The sequence below is a fragment of the Aythya ferina genome, assembly GCF_964211825.1.
Source record: "Aythya ferina genome assembly, chromosome: 3".
NCBI classification, from domain to species: domain Eukaryota; kingdom Metazoa; phylum Chordata; class Aves; order Anseriformes; family Anatidae; genus Aythya; species Aythya ferina.
In genome coordinates, this window is record NC_140298.1 from 80,515,060 (window position 1) to 80,540,319 (window position 25,260).

General features: G+C 36.3%; 1 protein-coding gene across 11 annotated transcripts in view; it reads left to right on the forward strand.

The window, feature by feature from the left end:
• Positions 1–465: 465 nt before the first annotated feature.
• Positions 466–25,260, forward strand: part of LAMA2 (laminin subunit alpha 2) — a 376,777-nt gene continuing 351,982 nt past the window's right edge. For 7 of the 11 annotated variants that reach the window (XM_084516212.1, XM_084516216.1, XM_084516217.1 and 4 more), the window contains exon 1: positions 466–641. In XM_084516212.1, the coding sequence (XP_084372338.1) occupies positions 545–641 (97 nt within the window). In that variant the 5' untranslated portion in view covers positions 466–544. Of the gene's footprint in view, positions 642–7,251; positions 7,359–25,260 lie in introns of those variants that run through there. The other 4 variants (XM_084516209.1, XM_084516214.1, XM_084516215.1 and 1 more) reach the window with 2 other exon arrangements.

Here is a 25,260-nt window from a genome sequence, read left to right on the forward strand (position 1 = left end):
TACTTCAAGACACAGCTGGGGAAATGTATTTGGGCTGAGTTGCAGTTCTAGTTTTCCAATTAAAAATAAATAAATAAATTATTTTCACCGTACAGGCATTTTCCTGCCTTTTAGATAACTTGCCAAACGCTCAGTTTTCCAGACAGTGAACTGGGGACACCGTTCCCAGACGGGACCGACGAGCGCCGTTTCCCGCCCTCTCGGGGCCGTGACAGGAGGGTGGGTGCCGGGGCTGCGGGCGGCACCGGCAGCGGCCGTTAACGGCGGTTTAACGGCGGTTTAACGGCGGTTTAACGGCGGTTTAACGGCGGTTTAACGGCTCCGCGCGCGCTCAGCGCCTCAGCGCCCCCCGAGGGAGCGGGCAGGGGGCCGCCGCGGAGCGGCGGGGCGGAGAGCGGCGGGGCGGGGTGGGGGGAGCAGGGGTGTGTCCTGCTGCCGTCCCGGGGCAGCGGGGGGCTCCTTGCCTCTGCCGGGCGGCGGCGGCTCACTCGGCTCGCTGTCCCGCGGCGGGACGAGGCGGCAGCAGCTGGGCTGCCCGGGAGCGATGGCACGGCAAAGTTTGCTGCTGCTGCTGCTGCTGCTGCTCCTCGCTGCGCTCGGCAGCCGAGGCCAGCAGCCGTCGCCGCCGCCGCCGCCAAGAGGTACAGGGGAGCGGGGAGTGAGGCGAGAGAGAGCGGGAGCCCCGGCCGCGGGTCGTGAGGCGGGCGCGGCGTGTGGCGAGCAGCCCCCAGCCCGCAGCGCTGCTGAGGCGCGGGGCCCGAGGGCTGCTGGTGGCGGGGCGAAGGGGGCAGCCACCACACGGCCGCGGCGGGGCAGCAGGTGCCTGAGGGGCGCCGAGCAGCCTTGGGCGCCCGCGGAGCGCTGTTCGGCACGGCGGTGCCGCCCTGTGCCCAGCCCTCCCCGCCCTGTGCCCGCCTCGGGGAAGGTGCTGAGTGAAACGCCTGCGGGCTGCTCGGGCTGCCTTTAGGTCCGGCGGCGGCTTGGTGCGCTCACAGAGCGTGTCAAAAGGTGTTAAAAGCTAACCACGAGTGGAAGGGGAGCTGGGGCCGTTGTATCCTGCCTTAGCAGTCAGCCTCTTACACGTACAAACATCGCCCGTTGCATAGTGGTTAGGTGTGTTGACGACAAGTTCTCTTTTTTTTTTTTTTTTTTTTTTTTTTTTTTTTTTTTTGTGCTTGCTTGCTTTTTTAGTTATTAGTCTGTGAATGATCAAAAAAGGTGTAGAGGTACGGGAGAAGTGAATATTGTCGAATTTACCAGTTCTCATTGGAAACGCATAAAACGCTCTTCAGCTCGCAGTATCCCTTCTACTGCCTGCGTTTGATGCCCTTTACATTTTTAGCCCTGCTAAATAGAATTCAGTAAGGAGATACCATGGGTGTGTTAAAATAAAACTGATTGAGGTCACTGGAATAGCGGCTACTTTCTAGTTGCCCTTGATGCCTTGCTGTAAGTTGAACGCATAGGATTACGAATTTTTAGTCAGTGTAAGGTTTACTCTACTTTAAAGATATGATACAGTGTCATTTAAGGGGGAAGAAAAAAAGTGTCTCAAGCTGCTGACTTCTTAATACTAATTTTACTTCATGAGGATAAATGACATTTAATCAAGTATCTCTGTAGATGCTAAAGTAACCCAGGGATAAAATCCCTCACAGATTCACGCTGTGGTTGGTTGGATGATGAATTATTGGCAAACACTGAAGACTGAAATTTTAAAAGTAAAGCATTTAAGATATAGTAACTCATGCGTTTTTCATATATATATATATATGTATTTTTTTTTTTCCTTTTTGCTAATTCATTTTTTTTTCAGCCAGAAAAATACTGATTTGGCATTTCTTTTAATATTCTCTCTCTCTCTCTTTCTCTCTCTCACACACACACTTTTGGAGAAAATGCTTTGCTAATGCAACTCTTTTTGTTGGTTGGTTGGTTGGTTTTGTTTTTGTTGTTTTAAACCCTGCAGTGAAGGGATATGATCGTTATTTTCCTTTTAAGTGAGAAGTGGGTGTCTTGGGCTTTCATCTGCTGCACCACTGGTGTTATGAGTTCTGGTAATCCAGTAAGGAACTCTGGGACTTTTATTGCACTGTTATGGGATGATGATGGGACTTTTTAAACCTCACAGTTGAATTCAAATGCTGGCCTTTCAATTTTTTAAAACATTTACTGTCTTGTAAATTTCTTTCTAAGATCTGTTAGAGCTGCTAGGAGGTGCTAGCACTATGTAGATATCACTGCCTCGCCCAGACAAAGACATACTGCACTCCTTTGTAATGCAGAAAGTTCAAAAAATGTGTCTTCACTGAGTCCTGGGGGAGATGTAACATGTACAAGAGTGTTACAAGACACTTGGTTTATACCTTTAGGCTTACAGCTTTTGTTTTTTCCAGTTTATAGTTATTTGGTAATATCTGTAACACTGGATGGTGTTACTCTACAATTATTAGCACCAGTCAGATGTCTGTGGAGAAAATTATGTAACAGAGCTGCAATGCTTTGAAAAACAGTGTTTGAGACATCACAATGAATTCCCATGTTGTTTTTAAGAACAGAACAAGAACATTTTGCACCTCAAACATGAGAACAATCTGTAATCCTTTTTCTTTTTTTTTTAAAAAAAAAAAAAAAAAAAAAAAAAAAAGTTGGTAGGAGATTTATTGTGGCCAGAAACCTGGAATTCATTTCAAGTTTTTTTTTTTTTTTTTTTTTTTTTTTTTTTTTTTTTGTTTCAGCTACAGATGTTAGTCCTTCTTCTTCTGTATGAACACTAAGTAGTCGTGTAGAATTTCTCATAAAATGGCAGTATCAGAACCAGGAGGGCATGTGCATTCCATCACAGTGTTTCTTAAAGGTATGCGTAACTTAGAGTTACGACAAACTTATTGAAGCACTATATAATGTACCTTTTAAAACTTAAACCTTGGTTCATCTTCTTTCCAATGGAATGTGAGAGAAGCAAAATAGTAATAGTTTAAAAAGGAGTACCAAATCTGCGTTGGATCTTGAAGAATCCTCCTGAAGAGCTATCATGGGAGAGAACTGAAACTATGTATCTGTGAAAGGTGAAACTGGTAGGGACAGGGCTAAATAACCCATACACTGCAGGGTAACTTGATCTATGGTCTCAGCTGCTGAGAGCAATGGAGATAGCATGTGAAGTGCAGGTGTTCCTTCACGTCTCAAAAATCTGAATGTTAGATGTGAAATTTCTCCCTTGAAAGGGAAACAAGGGGTGAACGTCAACATTATATTAGCAGAATATCACTGGTGCCAAGCAATGAATCGTGGCTTATTGGTCAGCATTTTTAAGTCTGCTTGTAGGGGTAGATTTTATGAATGAGTTTTCAGGGTGTAGATCAAAATAGCAATATAGTACATTATATGTATATGCTACTAAATATTTTTCATGTAAACTTTTGGTGATCTGGAAATTAGATTTTATTTATTTATTTATTTAATGCATGTATACCAGACAGGTCTTGGTTGGTTCTAGAAACTCCACTAGGAGTACTGACTGCCACTTTGTCAATAAGACTTAACTGGCCCCAAATCTTGGTGCACTGCTGCCCTAAAAATATGTTGTGATTATTTGTAAATTTTTACTTTTCCATACTGTTTCCTTCCAATTTAATAACCAGTTGAGAAAGTGAAAGCAGAATATATTAGTATGGGGTTTAAGTTTAGAGTGTGAGAAAGGAAAATGCAGTAATAAAAATTCCAACTAAGGTATTGGGAACAGGTAGAATTTTCCATTCTGACTAGAAACATAAATTTGTGTGTATTTTGTTAACATGCTTTAATCTGAAATAATCTCAGCCAAACTGGCAGAGGTAGGTCTTCTACAAGTATCTGTGAATTTCTCCAGGCAACAAACAAAACCATAAGATGCACTTTATGTTATAAATCCTTATTATTAATTTTTCGTCTTACAACTTTTTTTTTGCAGGCATCTTTCTTACTAGGCTTGAAATACTAGGATCAGAACGGTGGTTATTTAACCTGTTCCAAAAATCCCCTTTAAAATAATACAGCAAACAATCATTTTTAATTAATTCAGGCTGGAGGAAGAAATCCACCCACACATAATTCTTAGCCAGCTACTTGGAGTGACAGTTTTTTGAGATTATTGTATTTTGGAGTAAGAGGCAGCAATGAAATCCCTGGTGTAGGGACTTTTTTTGTCTTTTGGTTTGTCTGTCTTTCCTGAAGTCTAGACTCATTATATCTGTAGGTCAGGAACGGTAATAGGATGCAAATACATACAAATGTGAAACTGATTACCTCCTTTTCTTTCCCCACTTTCTTCTTAGACAGCAAGCTCCTAGTTACTGGGTATTTTTCCTTCTGAATGAGAGCTCTGTCTACAATATCTGAGAGTTCTTATGTCCCACACTAACAATAATATGGGCAACATCTTGCTTACAGCTGTAAAGTACAGACTGAAATATTTGCTGAAATTTATACTGAATCCATCCATGTCTTTGAAATAAGAAAGGGATTTCCTTGATGCCTGCCAGTAAAACTAGTTCACGAGTGGGCTCCTGCTGATGACTACATATTATTTTCTTGTATCAGCTACTGCGGTTGATGGCCAGTTCCTGGTTCCTCCTTTACTGCAGTTTTAATATTGTCTTTAATCCAGAAGTATAAATAAGAGACAAAATGAAGAAAACGGCGATGATGTTTGGACCATTTACTTGTGTACCCCATGGATAAGGTAGAGATTAGACTGTATTATTATTATTATTATTATTATTAATTTATTTTTAGGATTTATTTTGATTAGAAAAATTGTAGGATTTACAGAAAAAGTAACTTGAATTATTGTGAGTTTTGTCCTGAGGAATAACTAAAATCTCTCAGGATTGTTGAAAAAAGAAACAAAACAAAACAAATAGTTGTTACTGCCCCTAATTTTTTCAGCAGTTTGGTCTCTATTTGTTACACCATAGCATCACAAGGATTTTCCTAAGGCCGTGCTCCCTGCCAGATTCCTCTAGCAGACATTATCTTTAAATCAGACCTTGTAATAAACATCAGACTCTAAAGCAGCTGTAGCAGTATTATGCCAGGGAACTCTTGTGAAACCTCAGGAAGAACATGAACATTCCCACAGAGTGGATTATCCAAATACCATTACAATGCCTTGTTCTGTCCCAACTGACATGTGCTTCTATTTCTGTCATAATTCATGGATTTAAGGTGTAATAAAAAAGAAAATTAAAAAGTTAAAATTAGAAAATTAAAAAAAAAAAAAAAAAAAAAAAAAAAGAAAAGAAAAGAAATAGTGAACAAAGTATGATTTTTAAAAAATATTTTTATAGCTATATCAGTTATTATGACAAGTGGGTCATTCTTCACTTATCTCAATGAGTTGGGGCAGTGTTTGAGGTCAATTAGAAAGAAAAACTCTTCATCAGGAGAGTTAAGTGAATAGTTCTAATCATATTGTATTTTTCCCACTGCTATGGGAAAAGGAAGCAAAGCTGGGGGTTGGTAGTGGAACTGAGAGGTGCAAGAAAAAGAAATCAAAATCACTGCTTTTCTGAAAATTTCTCGTTAGAGTGAGAGGTGATTTAGGATTTTTTTGCTTTTCTACAGATATACCAGGTCCTCAGATGAAACCTGAGTTAGAATTTTATATGGCACTTTCACTTTGGTGGTCTTTAGGTTTTGCTGGAAGATGCTGAACACAGCACTGCATTCTTCTCTTCATGCCAGCTGCTCAAAGGTCTGCCATTCTGTTGCACAGAAGTACCTGGATAATATATATTATAGAGAAATGTATCACACATTAACTTATCTGGAGTGTATTCTGCACTACTATACAATTTGTTGAATAACTTCTAGGCTGAGAGAAGAAATGAATGAAAAGCATTATTTATTCATATCACTGTGCTTCTAAATACATATAATAAAATCTGAGGTTGCAGTGATAACTGTCTTGTGCATTTTCTAAACCTGGCTACAGTATTAGGGAATACAAGTAATCTGGATTCCGCTGAAAGCCAGATTGCTCTACAGAGTAAGAAGAAATCCATGCTTGGTAAAGAATGTGAAGTAACATAAATAAAACATACATGACTTTTGAATTTGATACTGGAAAACACCAGCATGTGTATTTGTGCAAATTTCCGAAATGGTGATTTGAGTGTGATTCTGTTGCACATCTGATTTAGTTGTATGAATTATGCCTACATTTTCTGTAGTGGCAAAAAAAAACACATGATTGCAGCATGTCAAAAATACACCAACAGTGAATAAAAGAATTCCTATATACAGTCCATGGCATAAAATATAGTATGTTGCTCATTGCCACTTGACATCGGTATAATTGGACAAAGATTTCTATTAATCATTCCTTTTCAAAGAAGAATGAGTCCTCACAAAAAAAAAAAAGTTTTCTTTACCATGTAAAATAAAAAACAAAACAAAACAAAAACACCACAAACGTGTGCACACACACACATTCATTTAATTGAAAAAAATATATTTGTAATATGCACACTGAATTCTCCTTTTAAGCATAGCATCTTTCTACAGCTGGGCACAGCCTTTTAAATGAATTCCATGGTACTAAGGCTGTGTGTTATGTGGGCTTAGGGGCTGTGTAAGTTGGATCAGCTTCTCCCTCCCTGTCAGTTTTGGTATGGTTATATAGTAAATATGGCAAATATTTTCTAAATTCAGAGTAGGTGGGAAACTTTTATATGCATACCCTATAATCATTGATTATGCATGCAGCTGCAGTTTCCTCCCCCAGCTGCAGCTTTGATGTGGAGAATAAGGTGGTCATTTGCCAGCAAAATTAAAAGTTAAACACTTGTACTGGCTTTATAGCTTATAGTTAACTAGAGGAGAAAATGCACTGAGCCTGCTTGCTGCATTGGTAAGAGTTATTTGAAAGTGACTTTTATAGTTTAATTGGTGAAAATTTTTGTTGCATAGAAAAGTGATGAAAAAGCAGTAATAATAATCAAGAGCTTGAGTCACTTCCTGAGTAAATTGGATGTTATCTTGGAAGAAAAAAGTGGAACTGAAGTTATAGAGTCATTTGTCTGTTCATGGAAGATAGCCTTATCCTTTGGTCAGTGTTGTTGCTTTGTTTCTCTTCCTGTTGTCCTTCTTAGATGATAATATCTAAAGGGATCAATGGATGCAGCTGTGTTCTAATGTAGTGGTTCTTCATGGTGATAACACATCTGTGGCTATTTGTAGAGTACTTTGCTTCTATTTAAAATACCTGTATTTCCTAACATATCTATTTAAAGCTTCAGTGGTTCAGAGGTGGTGACAGGTTTTTATGCAACTGTTTCACTGGTTTTTATCTCCACCTGTTGTCTTTCATCTTGGTAAGTCTGGTAATATAACTCAAAATAACAAAATTAGAGGTATGCCACTAATAAGAGAGTGCTTGATAAGTATGCCACTAATAAGAGAGTGCTAATAAGAGATCGGTGCTTGATTTAGTATGTTATTTTTGATAGACAGTAAAAGTGCATGTATAGTTCTTTTTGCAGTCTTTCCATGCTTTTCATTACCTATACCAAATCTGTTTTAGAAGAGAGGATGGCCTTTTCTTGCAAGATTCATTTTTGGTTTTTAATTTGAACACACATCTTGCTGATATATATGTAGCTGATACATAAGTGCTCATCTTAAAAATGTTACTTGAGAAACAGAATGATATTTTTGAGGGGAAAAGTTTGGGGAGATAAGACTATTTATATCTGTCTGCAAGAATCGAAATAAAAATAGCTAGATATTCTGTGAGATGACTGCTAACAGACCAGGCTTTCTGCTTCAGAAATTAAACTTTGCTGGTATTAAGCCTTCTCATTGTATTCCAAGTTCTTTAGGATTAAAATAGAAGCAGAAGAAAATAAAGAATAAAATATTCAGAAGTTGATATGGTGCTGGACCACATGTAGAAAGTAGTTCAGGAGAAAAATAGTGGTGATGAGCAAGCTAATGAAAGATGTAATGTAACTTCTGATTGTGATTAGCTTTATAGAAGACACAGGTTATTAATGCCAAAAGATTTTTGATCTATGCAGATACAGGACAGGAATGCTGATTTATTGAGGTGTAAACTCTTGAGTATAGGATTTGTTTTTCACATGAATGTGGTTGTGGAGTCAGCTTGGTTAAGGCTGATGAGTAATATCACTTCAGCTCTAGGGGAATTTGGCATTTATGAAAAGATATAAAGAACTTGGTGTGAAAGTGCTGATAGAGTAATGACATTATATTTCAACCTATTGTTGAAATCAGCCTCCTTAGTGGGAAAATAGAAGCTGGCAAATACGGTTCTAATATTTAAAAAGGCCTCAAACAGTGATCTTGTAGCTATAATTTTAGAACTGAACACATTCATAGACACAAGAAAGAACAGAATTAGTGAATACACAGATAAATATGTTGTGATGGAGAGAGTCAAACTGGCTTTTTAAGGAATAAATTGTATACTACATAGGTAAGTGTTCAAAGGATTTGTGTTAGACATACTAATAAGTGCTATGCTGTCATTATAGTGTGTATACTTGGGCTTTCAAAAAAGCATTTGAGAATATCCCTGAGTATATTTTAAATTGTAGAGAAATCAAGTGAAATGGTGGAATGGAATGAATGAATGGAATTCCAATTAATGGAATTGCGGGAAAGTGAATGTGTATTAAAGGATCAAAAATGGAAAAGAAACTAGAGATGGGTGTGTGGCAGAACACTGAAACTGCCCAGTGCTTGCTGGACATGTCCAGGAAGCTGAGGTAATGCTGTACAGTGGTGCTTGCTGAGAAAGATGAGGGGACAGTGGAATGAAAACAGGCCCTGCATGGACTGAGATGTTCCTGCTCCTTTCCTTTCATTCTGTTCCCAAACCCTCTTGAGTTTTTCTCTCCTTATGATCTGGAGGGTAAGAAGGTTATGAGGGAACAATACTGACACAAATATAACATTGATTAGAATCAGTGAGACACTTATCAAGGCTAAGCAGTTCCAGTTTTCTCAGTCTCAACTTGTAGGACAAATGTTCCAAACCGAGAATCTTCTTTAGGACCCTTTGCTGGACTGGCTCTAAAATGTCCCAACCTTGTACTCAGCATTTGTGTCCTTGGACACAGTACTCAAGAGGTGCTCTGACCAGTGCTGAGCAAAGATCTCCTGTCTCAGGCTGCTGGTACCACTCCTAATGCTGGCCAGAATGCTGCTGGCCTTCTTTGCTATGAGGGTGCGTTGCCGACTCTAGCTTTTTCCCAAAAACACTTTTTCCCAAAATACAAAAATTAAGATGCTTCTGAGGAAGTAGCAACTTAAGCATACGCTGACCACCCTGGCTTCTTGAAGACAGACTGCATATATGGCAGGGAACTATTGCTGTGTGTATCTGTTCCTGCTTTTCCTTGGGCAGTGAACGCTAGCAACAGAGAGGATACTGGGCTAGATAGACCTTGTTCAAACCTATCTTGGTAACTTTTATGTTTTTCTATTTGTAGTTTAGATTGAAGTTAGCATATTGCTGACATTGATAGAAGACCTGCAGGAATGGTGTTATGACCCACAGGAATGGTGTCAAGCTGTGACGGGGAGATTCAGGCTGGATATCAGGAAGAGATCCTTCACTGAGAGAGGGTTGTCGTGCACTGGAACAGGCTCCCCAGGGACATAGGCTCAGCTCATCATAGGCTCAGCTATTAAAGATCCAGTAATTAATAAATATTCTGCTTTATGTAATTGCTGCTATGAGTACTCACAAATTCTAGTTCTACAGAAGATAATTTATATACCATCACTTTCCAGGAGAATCTCTTCATCTCTGTGTAAGATGGGATAATTTGTAGGCAGTCTTCTTCAAAGGTGATGAAGCTCCAATGCAGAGACTGCTTTTTTTTTTTTTTTTTTTTCTGTGCATCTGTGAAACAAACCAGTGGCTCATTTTTCATGCCAGAAATTCTCATTTGTCTCACTTCCCCTTCATTTTAGTTATAAATATTTTCATAAGACTTTTGTCTGGAAATGTGAAAAATCACAGCATGGAAAACTCTACTGCACAAACACTTCCAGTAAGTTAGGAAAAGTAAGGCTGAAATGGTTTTGACATCAGTTGTTGCCCTAGCTTACTGATAAATGCAAAGTAAAGACAACTGCTACTATGACACGCGTAATGTGGACATTAGCTATTACCCCTCTTCATCAGTTATTACCAATCTGTATTTGTGTTTATATATTGCTGTTGAGAAAACAGGCAGTTTTCTTCCCAGTAACTGTTCCTTAGGTGATCAGCTGTGTGCGAAAGAAGCTGAATGGCCTGAGTAGCATATGCCTATGATTACTGGGCATACCCCTAATGTTGAATGTGACTTGAGCATTTGTACTGCTCAGGTGCATGCCTTTGAATGTGGAGTGTGTAGGGCACCATTCTAAACTCTTCTTGTCCCACAAAGTAGAGCTATTTCTAGGAATTAGAGTAGATTTCTGCAACATGGTATGAAAATAAATATTTCCAATCAATTAAAAATACACTGATGAATTAATCCATTAATTGACCTAAGTACCTCTGTAAAAAAAAAAAAAAGTTCAAAAATGAGTAGTCACCATTAAGACCATCTAGGATGAGATCAAATTGCTCAGTCTGCTTCACAAATTTGAGTAATTATTGCATTTCATGTTAAGAAGTCATTATATTCTACATTTATAATGTAGTATCTGTCTACAGTATGATGAAGACCGGACAATTGTTTTCTAGAAGTGAAACAGAATGTATGTATTCCATGCTAGACCAAAACCATAGAGAGTCCAAGGAAATAATTTTCCCTCATTCACTACGTGGTTTTCATTTATGGCTGTTAGTTAAAGTATCTGAGTAAAAATACCTGATACCATGTGATGTGTACTTAGCTTGGTGAGAAAGTTAGATTTGTTTGACGTTACCACAGAATTCTTACTGCCTTCCTTGAGGCAAGAATTTAATTCCTGGTCTTTATGAAGGGAGTATACAAGCCAGTACACAACATTTTGTTCTGTTTTAATGTTCTGCTGAACATATGTGTGTGTAAGCCATTTATTTCTATTATGACTGGAAGAACAAGAGGAGCCAGAGGGTCCCAGAGCTGTCAGAATGAATAGCTAAGCTGAAGAATTAGCTGTAGTTGAAAACTAGTGACTGAGTCCCAAGGGAGAGTGATTAAGAAGTGTTCTTTCCTGTTTAAATGAGACTTTGTTTCTATCTTTGTGTCAGCTCCCTTGACTTCATAGTGTACCTAAACAGTGAACAAAACCAATTAGATTTCAGGATAAATTTATTGTCAAAATGGCATGAGAGGGGAGGCTCTTAAAAAACAGATCCATAGTGATCTTTGTTAGGAACTAAATGTTTCTGTGTCCAAGCTGAAATCTTTTCATTGTATTTGCTGGGTAGAAGAAACAGCTCTTCTGAATCTGTGAGAATCAAAACAATGATTAGCATGTCATCAGATGGTATTTCCAGAAACCCACTCTTGTGTTTCATGAACGTTCATCACTCCTACATATCTGCTTCTGCGTATATGTGTTTTATGAAGCACTTGACCAATGGTAGTTTCAAACAGGCATTTAATTCTTTATGTATATTTCTTGTAATTTTTACTAGTGCAATAAAACTTCAGTAATGGATTCAGTGTCTTAAGAAATAAGCTTAAAGGTTTTTTTTTTTTTTTGTTTGTTTGTTTGTTTTTAATTTCTAGGAGTATTTTGTTCCATTTTTATTAACAAAGCTTATTGTGTGGCATCTTATTTTTGATTTTAAGCTGGATTTAGTGTGTAAGAGTAAACAGATTTTAAAATATGGTGCTTCTCAGTGTTAGTTTCCACTAGGGAATATAATTAGCATGAAAGAAAATGAATGTATTTGTTTTGAAGAATCTACTTTTTTTTTTTTTTTTTTAAGCAAACACACACTTTTTTTTCTTCTTGAATATCTTTGCAGCTTTTATTCTAAAACAAACTCTGAAGTTTTTAACCGGTAGTTGTTAGTGGATGTTATATCTTACTAATTTTTTTCTCTATTTTCTTATCTCAATTTTTGTCCCCAGTGTGCTGTACCATACAGTGGAGGATTTTGGTTTCATCACAATATATGTTCCTCTGCCAACATACACAATACAACATAGATAATGTTTAGAATTACTGTATATTACTAAGCTGCATTAAAATTCCAACTGAAGTAATTTTCTAGGACTTTCAGACTTTGGGAACAGTTTTGAGATAATCAGTAATTTTAATGTTAGACTGTAGATATACCTGAGCTACAGACCAGGCAGTTTAAAGCAGACAGACTGACTGCTAGACATGGCTTAGTTGTGGCAAAATAGACTGATGGACTCTAAGCAGAAACAGGTAGGGAAATTGTAGCTGTTCTGCCATACTTTGCTGTTTTGAGTAGTATTATTTTAAAGAACATTCTTGATTAGAAACAGGGAATGTTTCCTACCCTTACAAGAAGCCTGTTGTGTTCCAGTATTGTTGTTACTCTTCCCTTTGTCTGTGGAAAGTCTCTGCACAGCTTTCATTAACAGAAATATCTGTCTAGAGTAGATGTGTACTTGGAAGGTAAGTTTTCTTTCCAATTCATAGATGAAGCTTGTGCTCTGATATTTAGGTAAGTGCTTCTGATATAATGGGTCTATAATGGAATACATAATTAATCTTGTAATTCTATTAATGTTATTAAATTTAGTAGGTTTGATACTTATGCTCACTAACTTGTGGGTCTGGCAGTTTACTGAAGGAAAAAGATGTGGTGCACACACCTTGGAATAGTTTGCTTGTCGTTCAGTCTTGTGCCTGAGAAAAAAGACTCAAGGGAATTATTTCAGTAGGCCCAGCAACAACAGTGTTGTCTCTTGGAGCTGCATTGTCGGATAGTGAACTGACCTCCTTCTTCCTCAGAAAAAGGGGTGATCTTTATTTATTTATTTTTTTTTTTTCCCAAAGGAAGGGGTGCTCTTATCCACAATATACTTTTTAAAAAATACAGTATTTCTGAAGATAGGTGCTCTCTGGTACTGGATGGTCTACTGTTACCTTAAATTATTTGAAATGTGTGATACAACATTGTTTGTTCTCTTTGAAATCTGTGATTGATCTGCTTGAATCATACTCACTTTGAAACTATACATTTTTTACAGAGGTATTTAAATCAATTAATGGATTAATTCATCAGTATATTTTCAGTTAATTGGAAATACTCTGTAGAGAGATGTATATTTCAGAGATAGTTATTGCAGTCTTTGTGAATGTGAGTGAGTAGGCCCCCGTATTTATCAGTTGATTTCAAAAACATAAACATGATAAGTATGTGCTTTTAAAATTGTTACTTGTATTAAGGTGATACTCAGTGGTGTGGAGAGGAGGGTGAAGCTGGATGTAGTAAATGCTCTGTAAATTGTTAGAGAGAAAGTAAATTGTTCCTTTATTGTGAAGCTGGATGTAGTAAATGTAAGAGATACTAGTAAATGTAGTAAATTGTTAGAGATACTGTCCTTTATTTAACCTGCTACATTTCCAGTGTAAGCATTTGTAAAATAAAAACATGCTCAGTATGGGATTTTTGAAAAACATCCACTTATTATTATTAGCTGAACGATTTGTTTTTGCAAAGTCAGACCCTAGAAGGACAAGTAATATATGAAGGATGTAGAAGCTTAGTGACCTGCTAAGTCAGATCAAAATACATCTTTTTGTTTTTGCTAATAAACTACTTATTGCAAACTTGGTATTTGAACAACATAAGCAGGAAGTTTTACATTTAAATAAAAGTTAAAAAATAATGTCCTAGATTTGCATCTGGATTTTGTTACCAGTCTCAAGATGCTACCCGGAACAACAGCATGCAGCATGGGAAATCTGATAATGTTGTGAATCTTTCAACATTATGCATTCTGGCATGAGCATGGTTTCCTGTAGTATTGCTGATATGCCAGATAAAACAAACCTGTGTCCAAAATCAACCTCTGTTATAAATTGATGCTCTTTGTTATCCATATTTGTGCTGTAATATGTGATTAACTGTTTCCCATCAGAAAAGGAAGAACATTATTTCAATGTTGCTTCTAAATGATAAGCAATTACAACCTCCATGACTGTTTAGTTCAAATAAAGTCAAACAATGCCACATAAATAATATCATTTTATGCTACATTTAATTGTAGTAGCACTTTTATTCAAAGCATCATCTTCAGGGTAACAAACCATTTTCATATTTCTTCAATGGAAGTTAAACTTTCCACCATGGTGATGAAATTACCGTGATTTGACCTCCTCAAAATAAGCATTTATTTTTTTCTCATTTTGTTGAAGTGATGTACAACAAATTACATTGTCTGTAAAATTAAACTCCAACAGCAAAATTTGGTATGCACAAATAAAATAATTTATTTTACTCTCTTTTTTCTGAGTGCTGAATAGAATTTGTGAATAAAAATGTCAAGGTCTGGTCCCTTCCCATCCGTTTGTTTGTTTATTTATTTTGCCTGGGCAGTCTTCCATCAGAGGGCTACAGTGCAAATTCCAAAACCAATATTTCAGTATTAAACTACAAGAGAGCTTTGGTGCCTTTCAGCTCTAAAATATAGAGAGTTACACAGTAGTCCCCTATCTTACAAGATGGTCAAATTTTTTAAAGGATCAAGAAAGTTTTGAGAGAAATGATGCTCTCTCTTAACATTTTATTTCTTTTTTAGCTCAATAAGGCAGTTCAGAAGCATAACCAGGAGGAAAAAATAAAAGAAAAAAGAAAACTATCACAGAAACTCAAGCCATTGAGACATAAAGTGTTGGGGGAAGTATCTATACCGGCTAACATTATGATTGTAGTTTGATCAGGGCGATACTCTTTCTATCAAATGTTGATACAGTTACTTTCTTTCATACAACATTTCAGAGTAGGAGTATGAGGTACTCTCTGATACGTCTTCTGAAGGAGACTTGCTCTTATCTAAAAAGAGAGATTAACTTCTCCCAATTTAAATATTCCACTTTCTCATGTGATGCCCTGGTACTGTTAGGAGGAGGGGGGGGGGGAAGGCAGGCGATGTGGAAAGAATTAATTTAAGTGAAAAGAGGATTATGTATTTAGTAATTGAGACCTGTACTGTTTAGATAGAAGGACAAGGAACGAATATAAGTGAGAATATTGTTGTTGAAGTTACAATATACCTCTTATGCTAAAAAACTGGACTAGGTTACTCTCCATGGCTGAAAAGCTATGCTCTCCTTTTGCTCTCTCTGGACCAACTGAATATTCAAGGATTCACGGGAGAACAGGTTCACTAGAAAAGTAAAAATACCTACTCTGTCTCTCTGTACTTCTACACTAGTTTGGAATTTGGACCAGTGTCCTAATAGATGGAAACCATGCATTTAAATCTTTTTTAGACAAATCTGGATAAATTTTATGTATTGAGGCTATTCAGTTTGTTTGAGCAATGTATTTCTGAAATAAAGTCTTAGAAAATGAGCATTACTTGTAGCATTGCTAAGACTGAAGCTGAAATAACCAGAACTGAAACAACTCAAAAACTAAGATATATACATACATATGTAAGTTCAAATATATATATATATATAAGCATTGCCATATCTTAGTACAAATCTTAGTACAACTGGATGGAGATATTTTTTCTATAATTTCATAATATTTATGTAGGCAATGAAAGTTTATATGAAAAAGCATATAAAGTTTTCAATGGCAAAACTGAGAATAGAAACCAACTAAAAATGCCTTCTCTAGCCACTTTATTACACAACTATACTTGCATAGAGATGTTTTTAATTTGCTGTATAGTTCAACGTTTATGAAAAGAAATTACATCTGTAAAATATTGCTTGCAGCTGTAGTTATTGCGCAGTGATATTAGTTAAAGATTGCTATTATGGAAGGAGGAGGAATCATATTACTAGTTCTTATTTTGAAATGTATGGGGGTTGAATTCAGGAAATAGGTATGATGTTGACTTTTATTTTTAATCCCAGCAGGGAGGTAAGAGCAGGAAAACCTTGTTCTCTGCATGGTGGAACAGTGTCAAATGATAGTTTTCATTCTCCAACAATTCAATTTCATTTAATCTAGATTATGCAGACAGTTCTGCTTACATATACAAAAATTTCAGATTTGTAAAATATTCCAAATACTATCAGGGAAGAAAGGATGAGAACATGGCAGCTTTGAAACACTGACAACTGCATGCCTGGGTACTCAGGAAGGCAGAAGCAGATGACTTTCAAACTTAGGTACAGGAAGACTACTATTTTTTTCCTGACTACTTTAATTTTTATATTTCTGAAAAATAAAATAGCCTCAGGAATCAGAATCACATTTGGAGTTTTACTTTTTTATTTATACGTCAAAGAGAGTACCTACTGCCCAGGTGATGATGTCTTAATTCATTGTGATTTTCTGTGTTATTATCACTAAACTAACCAGCCTGGATATAAACCAATTCTATTAGAGCATTAGACAACTTTTGGTGGCTATTTTATTCTTCTATTCTCTTATTTTTTCACTTCTTCCTGGTAGAAATCTCCCTTAATTATTTTTTTTAATTATTGTTTTATTTTTTATTTTTTTAGGCAGGAAGAAATGAGGGAATTTTAGATCTCATAGGTTCTTCTCAAAGACTTTGTGATTTATAGCAAGGAGTAAGTTACCACATATGTCATGAAGTCTTCTGGGGAAATGTGGGAAAAGGTACAATTCTTTTCTCAAACCTCTAAGGGCACAGGATATGATCAGAATTCTTGGAAGCATGATTTTTGTTGTAAAATGGAAATGTTGCATACAGCAAGACAAAAAAAAAAGATTGCATCTGTGTAGCATGACAAAGCCTGATTCTTGTTCTGAAAGGAGCAGCTGTGGTTTCCATTACCTTCAGAGAACAGGCGTGGTTCATGCTCACTACCTCACCAGATCTGAGTAGATTTATTTGAAAGGAACTTGGCTATCTTGCCACTGAACTTCAGTAAACAAAAGAAAATGCATGTGCTTTCCTTTGAGATTTCCTTGTACTTTCTTTCTAGAGCTGAGACAACAGAAGATTCTTTGCCTTAACAGCATAAGACTAGAAAAACAACTGTTACTGGAAAGTCTGCTTGTCCTTTTGAAAATTGCAATTATGCATGACTTAGACATCAATGCATATGACCTCCATGCAATGGTCATGACTGCTATGGAGGTTTTTTCAGAACATATGGCCAATGGACTAGCACAATTTAATGCCCTTTCAGCATGGTAAATTTTTTGGCGTGCAGTTTTAAGGAAAGTCCTTTAGAACTGGGGAAGGCAGGATTTGTCAAGCCTTTCCTTAAAATCTCTGTGACATGTGGAACATATATCAAGATATCTGATGAGCATAGGTTTCAATGAACATTTTTCAGCAATGTCATTAATGTTAGATGAACTCCAGATACTTGTTTTTTTTTTTTTTTTGTTTGTTTTTTAAACTTTTATTAGAATTTAATTCTTTTTTAATTGGGTGAAATCCAAAGTAAAGAGGTGATTTATTTATTTATTTATTTATTTTAAATTTTATTTTAAAATCTAGATATTAGTGGGCACAATGAGCAATTCTGGACACTTGACTTACTATTTGTACTCCAAAGAGTTTAGATGTTATTTCAAGATTTGGGAAATCTTGAAACTGACTTTCTGGACCCAATTTCCTGATATGGACTCTTTTCCTGAATGAGGGAATCCTTATAACATATACATAACATACAAATTTAGTTACACTCAGAATTTTGAAGCAGGTATGGTTTTCTTTTGCAGTGAAGAAAGCATCAGATGTAATTGCATCAGTAATGGTCTTGAAAACCCCTGGGTATGGCTCCACTAATGCTGTTCTGGTGCTTGACATGTAAGAAAAAAAAGGTAAAGATGATTTATTTGTGTGTGGTTCTTGCACTGGAAATCACAAACTCACCCCTTGACTTGTGTTTTAATTTCTAAAGAGCTATGTAGATTTTTGCCCTGCAACTTGTTTTCTTAAATGAAAACATGAAAATTAAATGCCGCTTGAATCTTTTTATATTGCTGTAATATTTTATTTTTTTTCTCCTCATGGTGCTTTTCTTCCCTCTTCTACTATCAGAAATTAATCTGAAATTATATTTATATATTATATATTCAAAGATGAGGTATGGGAGATCCTAAATCTTACTTTAAGCCCAGAGAGTTCATAGGGCAGATATTTCATTTCTTGAAAACCATTTTTAGTGACCTGAGTTACCAAGTCCTTCAAAGGTAACAATTTCCCAGCAACATTTCTACTCCTGTTTTTAAGGACAAAACTTATCCTCCCTTATCTTTCCTTCTCCGTCTTTCTATGACTTTAGCTTCTTTCCCTCCCTTCCTCCCTTTCTCCCTTCCTTCCCAGTTTCCTCTTTCAGTGTCTTGCATAGAAGCTTTCCAGCCAAAGTGCAGGTACTTTGTTAAATAAAAGCCTAAATAAAATATTGACTAGTCAGTGCTTGATACAAATGTAAAATCTTACTCCTTAATCTTAAGTGAAAATGCAAACTAAACAGATATAGCTAACTAGAAACATTTTATCTTCTATTCCAATACCTTAGTTTCTTCATATGTAATTGGTCCTGGACAGTTCAGACAGATCTTTAAAGTGTCTTCTCAAGAGACTCGGGTTTTATCTCTTAGAAATAATAAGGCTGTTTGAAAAGTCTGTGTTACTAATCCTGGAACTTTTTGGAAACCTGAATTATGAATTCACTTGGTTATTCCACATCCATTTAAATAAATGCCCTTAGTAGTCTGGAAGCTCCTGATATCCAAAGCCAAAGCAGTTTGATCTAAGTTAGTCTTTGATATTTTAGCATATAACCCTCATACTTAAGATGAGCAACATAAGGCCTGTAAGAATGGATGAGATCATCAGTTTGACCAGCTAGTGTACTTAGGGAAAAAGGAATGAGCTTTCTGAGTCCTCCTTCAGATATAAAGAAGGTATCTAAATAATACCTCTATCTCATTTGAAGACAGAAAAATGTTATTAGTATCTGTACCTTGTAAGAGTAGAAGTTGTTTGGAACCTCAGCAATTACTTATGAGGTGACATTTTGTGATCTACTAATAGCCACCTTCACTTGGTACAGAACTCTGTTCAGGAAAACAAGAGAAATGACTTGCAAGTTGGGGAAGTGCAACTTATAAGGGTGGCAGTATCTTTAAACAGATAAATGGGTGTACTTTGGGGGAGAACTAAAAATTGCACTAACATGAACTTCAGAAATCTTCTTAAAGGCTTTTGAATAATGATAACAGGTATACTGCAGACAGAAGTTACCTTTAGTGCATGCTATAGATCTGTCCAGACATTTAAGTAGGAAGTATATATAATTATTTTCCCTCTGGGTGCTATTGCTATATGTGCTATCCTGTATGTCCCATATATTTTGTCTCTGTCTAAGGTACTTTGAAAAGCTCTCTTTTAAATATAAGACACTCAACTCAATATTCCTGGTGGTATTAAAAAAGCAAGATAACTGCCTGTTTGTCTGTGGCCTCTGCAAAGACATATATTCATGAAGTCAAAAATACTCATGCTTTAAAACTCCTGTAGTAGTCTAGGCTAGACTTTGTCGGGGGGAATGTTCTGCTACCAGTACTGTTACTTAAACTGCCTTTCTGGGAATATGGAATGACTGCAATTACAGTAAATAATATATTGAACATTATGGCTGAAGTACACTAAAGTTAAGTCACATTTGACAAAGTTAACAAGTAAATATAATACAGATAACTCTTTCCTTCCCTCCTATATTTGAGTAGCGGTAAGTGCAGACATGCTGTGAAAGTGCTGGTAAAGTGTATTTCTCCGCAGGTCAGCTCAGTGGTACTCCTATATGAAAGATACCCAGGCGGTAATTCTGATATATGGCAGCTCTGGCTTAAACTAAACATGTTCATTTGTAACATAATGCATACACAAGGAGTCTTCCTAGCAGTGGATCCAGTGTTCAATATATTGTGTTAAAAGCTGCAATGTTTTATGCAAACAGATTATTTTTACGTATGTACATACATAGAAATAAATATTCATATAATTACGTAATAATCTCTACTCTGTATAGCTCGAGTGTAATATATCTATTAATCACTGTATTCAAGGGACAGTAGGGGTGTTTTATGTGTTAAAGAAACTAATTTAAGATTGAAAATATATTAGTTGAAGTTTAATCTATTTCTTCAGTTATTCTTGTTAGTGTCAAGGAGTCAGAGAATTACCAGTGGTGTATATTAAGTAGTAGTGACATTAGAATATTCTAAAGGCTGTCAATTGCTTGCCAGTATTATACAGCACGTAGAGGTAGTGGGGAAAAGAAGAACTGGCAGTTAAAGGCTGAAATCCAAGAGCTTTGATTCTGTACCTGTCTTGCTACAAAGTACATTGAGGCTATGTTGCTCAATCAATACCTAGCACCCAGGTAACTAGCCCAAATCAGGTATGTTTCAAATGTCATATATTTTCAGTTCTATCATACATTTTTCAGTTCTATTTATAGTGCAATTTGGAATGCTGGCTGCTTTGATGAGCAACTGGGAGCTTTCCTATCTCTGTCAAGGTGTCATTTTGCTGCTTTGCAGTCTCAAAACAGTAATTCTTTGACTACCTAAATCTCATTCATGTTTCACACAATCTTTTAATAAAATTAAGTTGGAGGAGCTTTTTTTATCAGCATGTGTATCTTTGGTGGTATCATGGAATCTTTTTATCTAGGTGAGAAAATTAAATTCTGACCTGCTAACTATTTTGTGTTCGTTGGAAAGAAAAGGGAGTCAGCAGAAGGTGCCATACACTTCAGTCACGAGAGAAACACAAATGCTGTATGGCCCTACTCACTGTTAACTCTTTACTGAATAAATGAATGTGTAATAATGATTGTGTTTAAAAGTTTGTGAACTACAGAAACAGGAGTTGGCTTTATTTGAGTGCTGATTGGAAGAAGATGATGGGCACAGACAGGGCTGAAAAGTAGTTGTTTTCTAAAAAGCATGGTCAGGATGAATGGAAGGATTCAGAGAACCTTTACATGGGCATGTTCACAGACATTTACATTCTGTTTCTGCCAGTTGGGCCTGTGGTTTGCTCTGTCATGCTCCTACTGGGTAGACCTGTGTGGTGCCAGGAATTGGACTTGATGATCCTTATGGGTCCCCTCCAACTCAGGATATTCTATTATTCTATCATTCTACTGGCACTTACTCTTACTGTGTAGACGCAAAATCTCCACTTTTGCTGGCAGTGCACACTGTCCTCATGATGTCTCAATACAACAATGTTCTATACCTGCAGCAGATAATTACTATTTGCTTTCAAGATATTTTGAGCAGCACACAGTTTTCACCGATAGATCAGTCCTTAGCTTTTCTGCTCTGGTCTAAAAATAAGTACATATTTTTGTCTTTATCTTGAGTGGCTTTAATCAGAGATTTCTAATTTTGAGATTTGTGACTTGAGCCTGCTTTACTTAAAGTCCCATTGCCTAGCAGTACATACTACCAACTTTGGAACAATATTTTATTTTCTAATGTTGTTGTCTTGCTATGGTATGGTTTACTTAATATATACATTATACTTCACATGTTCATGTATGAAGTTCAATACTGCTGACATTCTCGAAGCCACAGTGTGCACATGTTCAGTGCTAGATTGTGCCTTTGGAGTAAGGGTACAGGAGGTACAGTTACTCAGAAAAACAGTTCCATTCAAGATACCAGGTTGCTCAAGGACATGATACTGCCTTTGTCTTTCTTCCAAAGCTGGCTGTGCATTTGGCCACCTCTGCTCTCTTCTGAAACATACGTGTATGAAGACTTGTATATGCGTATTTTGAGTTCCTGGTCAATGTATCTCAGCTGATACCCCATGTTACCATCTATCTGATCTATACTTTTATACCTTTTAGATGAAAATATGATGTATATAGTTCCTTATTTTTAACTGTTATAAGTAATACAACTTTTCCATATATTTCTACAAGAACTTCATGATGTCACTTCTTTTTAAGTACGGTAGTGTATTTGCTGTTGGTGGGAAAAGACTTCTAACAGTTGTCTAGTGTTCTACAATGTGGGTCGAGCAGATCTTTTCTGTTACTGTAATTGCAGTTTGTCACATGCCTTGTAGATGATGTAACATGCTATTGTGCTTAAATTTGCAAGTGGAAGGATTGAAATTACACCAAACTGATTGTTTCATTAAAGGAACTCGTGTCTCCGCTTTCCTCATCACCTGACTTCACCTTGACTCAACATTACTAGCAAGAGATATGAAGTATTATTCGTTTTATGACCCGTTTTTTATTCTGTGTTCACCAACTCCACAGAAGCTGCTATGCATTCTTGAATACCTATGTAGGACTGTGCCATAGCTGTGTAAATGAGATATTATGAACTGTGGTTCTGCTTATCCAGTCAAATTTATAGGCACAAATGAAGCATTGAATGGATTCTTATGCAACATATCATATTGTAATATCTGTAAGTTCACACGTTCTCAATCAAATGCCACATGAGTAAAACATTTCATTTTTCTGTTTGGAAGCATTTCACATTCATTTCAATTGATTTGTTCATGGCATTTGCATACCATAGTCAGCACCCTTGTTGTGAAAGAACCTTCTAGTTTTAAGTGTCCTAATATGTTAATTACTTTGCTTTATGCAATTACTGAATGGTCTGCTGGTGTTTAGAAAAGTTTTGTAAAAAAAATCATCATTATTATTTAGGTGATGAAATATTTAAGGAAAGAGATGGAAGATTACAAAACAATATCATCATATTGTCATATCTTCTCCTTGCTTCCCATACTGTATTTTTTTTATACATTACATATTTCATATACATTCATTACCGTTATATATGTATATTTCTTATACATAATATATTTCATTTACTTATTCTTTAATGAAAAACACAGATGTTTTTCATTAAGGCCTGCCACAGGATGTTAAGACTCTCTTTGGACTACTCTTTGGTTTGCATCCTATAGCACTTCACATGCTTTTGCAGAGAGGCTACAGAATTTTCCCATCCTGTTCATCCTGTTATGCTTGATAAGCATAGCACTTTTCAGGAAAGAAAAAAACCCTTGGGTTTCCATTCCCTTGGAACTGCAGAATTGGACTGCAGAATATAAAAGGTGGATACCAAAACCATACCAACATTTTTCAATGTGAGTTGCTGCTGTTGTGCTGGTCATGTGCATTTGTCAAGAGCTCATAGCTCAACTGTCAAATGAAATCTCTTGTTAGAGCACAAGGATGTGGCTTGTGAATCCTATACAGACCATGAAGGTATTCGGTATCTCCTGTATATCACAGCCTATATATATATAGTTATATATATAAAACTATATTGCAAAAACAAAACAAACAGAGAAAGTAAAATAAATCTTATATCATCAAACATCTAATTCCTGTGAAAGTACTCAACAGTAGTGGCAATTACAAGAATGTTGACAAACCGTTGGCAGACATGTCAGATATTTCTTCAACTGATGAAGCATAGAAAGCTAGTTGAGCAAGTACTGCAAGCAAGTTGGAAAGATTTGCCTACTACCATATGCCTTCAGTATTTACTAAATATTATTATAACTTATATTATTGCTGGTCTGCAATTGAAAAGCGGGAATCAATTTCCAAGCAGTAGAAAATGCATAAATGAAAATCATATTTTCAGAATCCATCCAGTTATTTGGGTAAGAAAAATAAATATTTAAGAGTAGTGTATTGAAAAAAGAAAGTAGAACCAATATTGGCTGAATTCTGCCTAGATATATTAAAGAAGATTATACTGACAAAAAATATCTTGAATTTGTCCAAAATTAACAAATAATTTTGTATTTCTTTCTAGCTTTGTTAAAATACTATTTTTTCACACAATTGCTTAGTGTGATTCAGACTAATGTAAACTTTACAGGTTTTAATGTGCATTTCAAAGATCCTGATCACTTACTGTGAAGATATGCATAGTTTCTATGATGGATATTTCATTTTGATCCTTGGATTTTTGAGAGCGTATACATGTATGACATTTGCCTCTTATTTACTATATTTTATGTGTACTGAAAAGAATCACATATGTGTTTAAAGGCTCTTCATATCTAAATAGTAATAGCTTTTATATATACATAAATGACTAGAAAGGATGTGGTTATTTTTAACTACCTAATAGGAAGGTATAGAAACTTTAATGTTTGTTGTTAAAATATGTACCGTGATGTTCAGGTTCAGAGCTGGCAAAGAGACTGAAGTACCAAAAAGAATGTATTCTCAGTATTTTTTGAGTCAACAAACTTATTTTTGGTTGGCTTCCAATTTGTAATGAAAACTTACATTTTGGAATAAGACACAAGTAATAGAAATGTTGCTGAAGTTAATTCAAGCTTTTGAGTATATCAGTACTGTTTTCAGATTAAATGAACTGAGCATGACAAATACCTCTGTGTCAGTATTTTGATTAACTTTTATCTTTACTTCATCCTAACGTATTAGCATGAGTGAAATCTCTTCCATTGTCTGGCTGCAGTTCAGAAAGGTGAAAGACAACAACAACAAAAAAAATACATTGTGAGAAAAGGCACGAAGCACCTTATCACCATGCACTTACATTTGGGACAGTGGTTAATACCTTGCATAGGCATTTAGGAAATAGGACTTTCTTCCTTTTCTCGTCTTTGACTGTGTTGCTCCTCAAATAAGTCATTTTACTTTCATTTGTCAGCTTTTGTGAAATGGAAATAATGTTCTATATGTGGTTTCCTTTAGGATAGTCAAAAGCTGAAGTGTTAAGTGAGTAATTTTCTTATAACCTATAAGAACTGAAAAGGAAAAAGGAATAAAATCCAGGTCCAGAGCAGCATCTGATGAGTTATGTTCTGCAGTACTCTTACTGTTTGCCCTGAGGCCAAAATTGTTGTGTAGTGGGATGGTGGTAGGTACATCCAAGCTCCTATTTGTGAACTAAAAGCTTTAGGGTGGAGCTGAAAGGCCTTTTACACAACCCTGCTTCTCTAATTGGGTATTATTAGGCTAATTAGGCTTATACAGTAGGAACAAGACTGAAGTATGTGCAGCCCTAATAGCCATCAAGTGTACTGTACAACTGAGAATTCTAACATACCCTAGATTTCTCTTTGTTAGCAGACATAGTTGTAGGTGTTGAAAAAGGGCCTTCTTTAGTCTTATATAACATCATATTTGTAA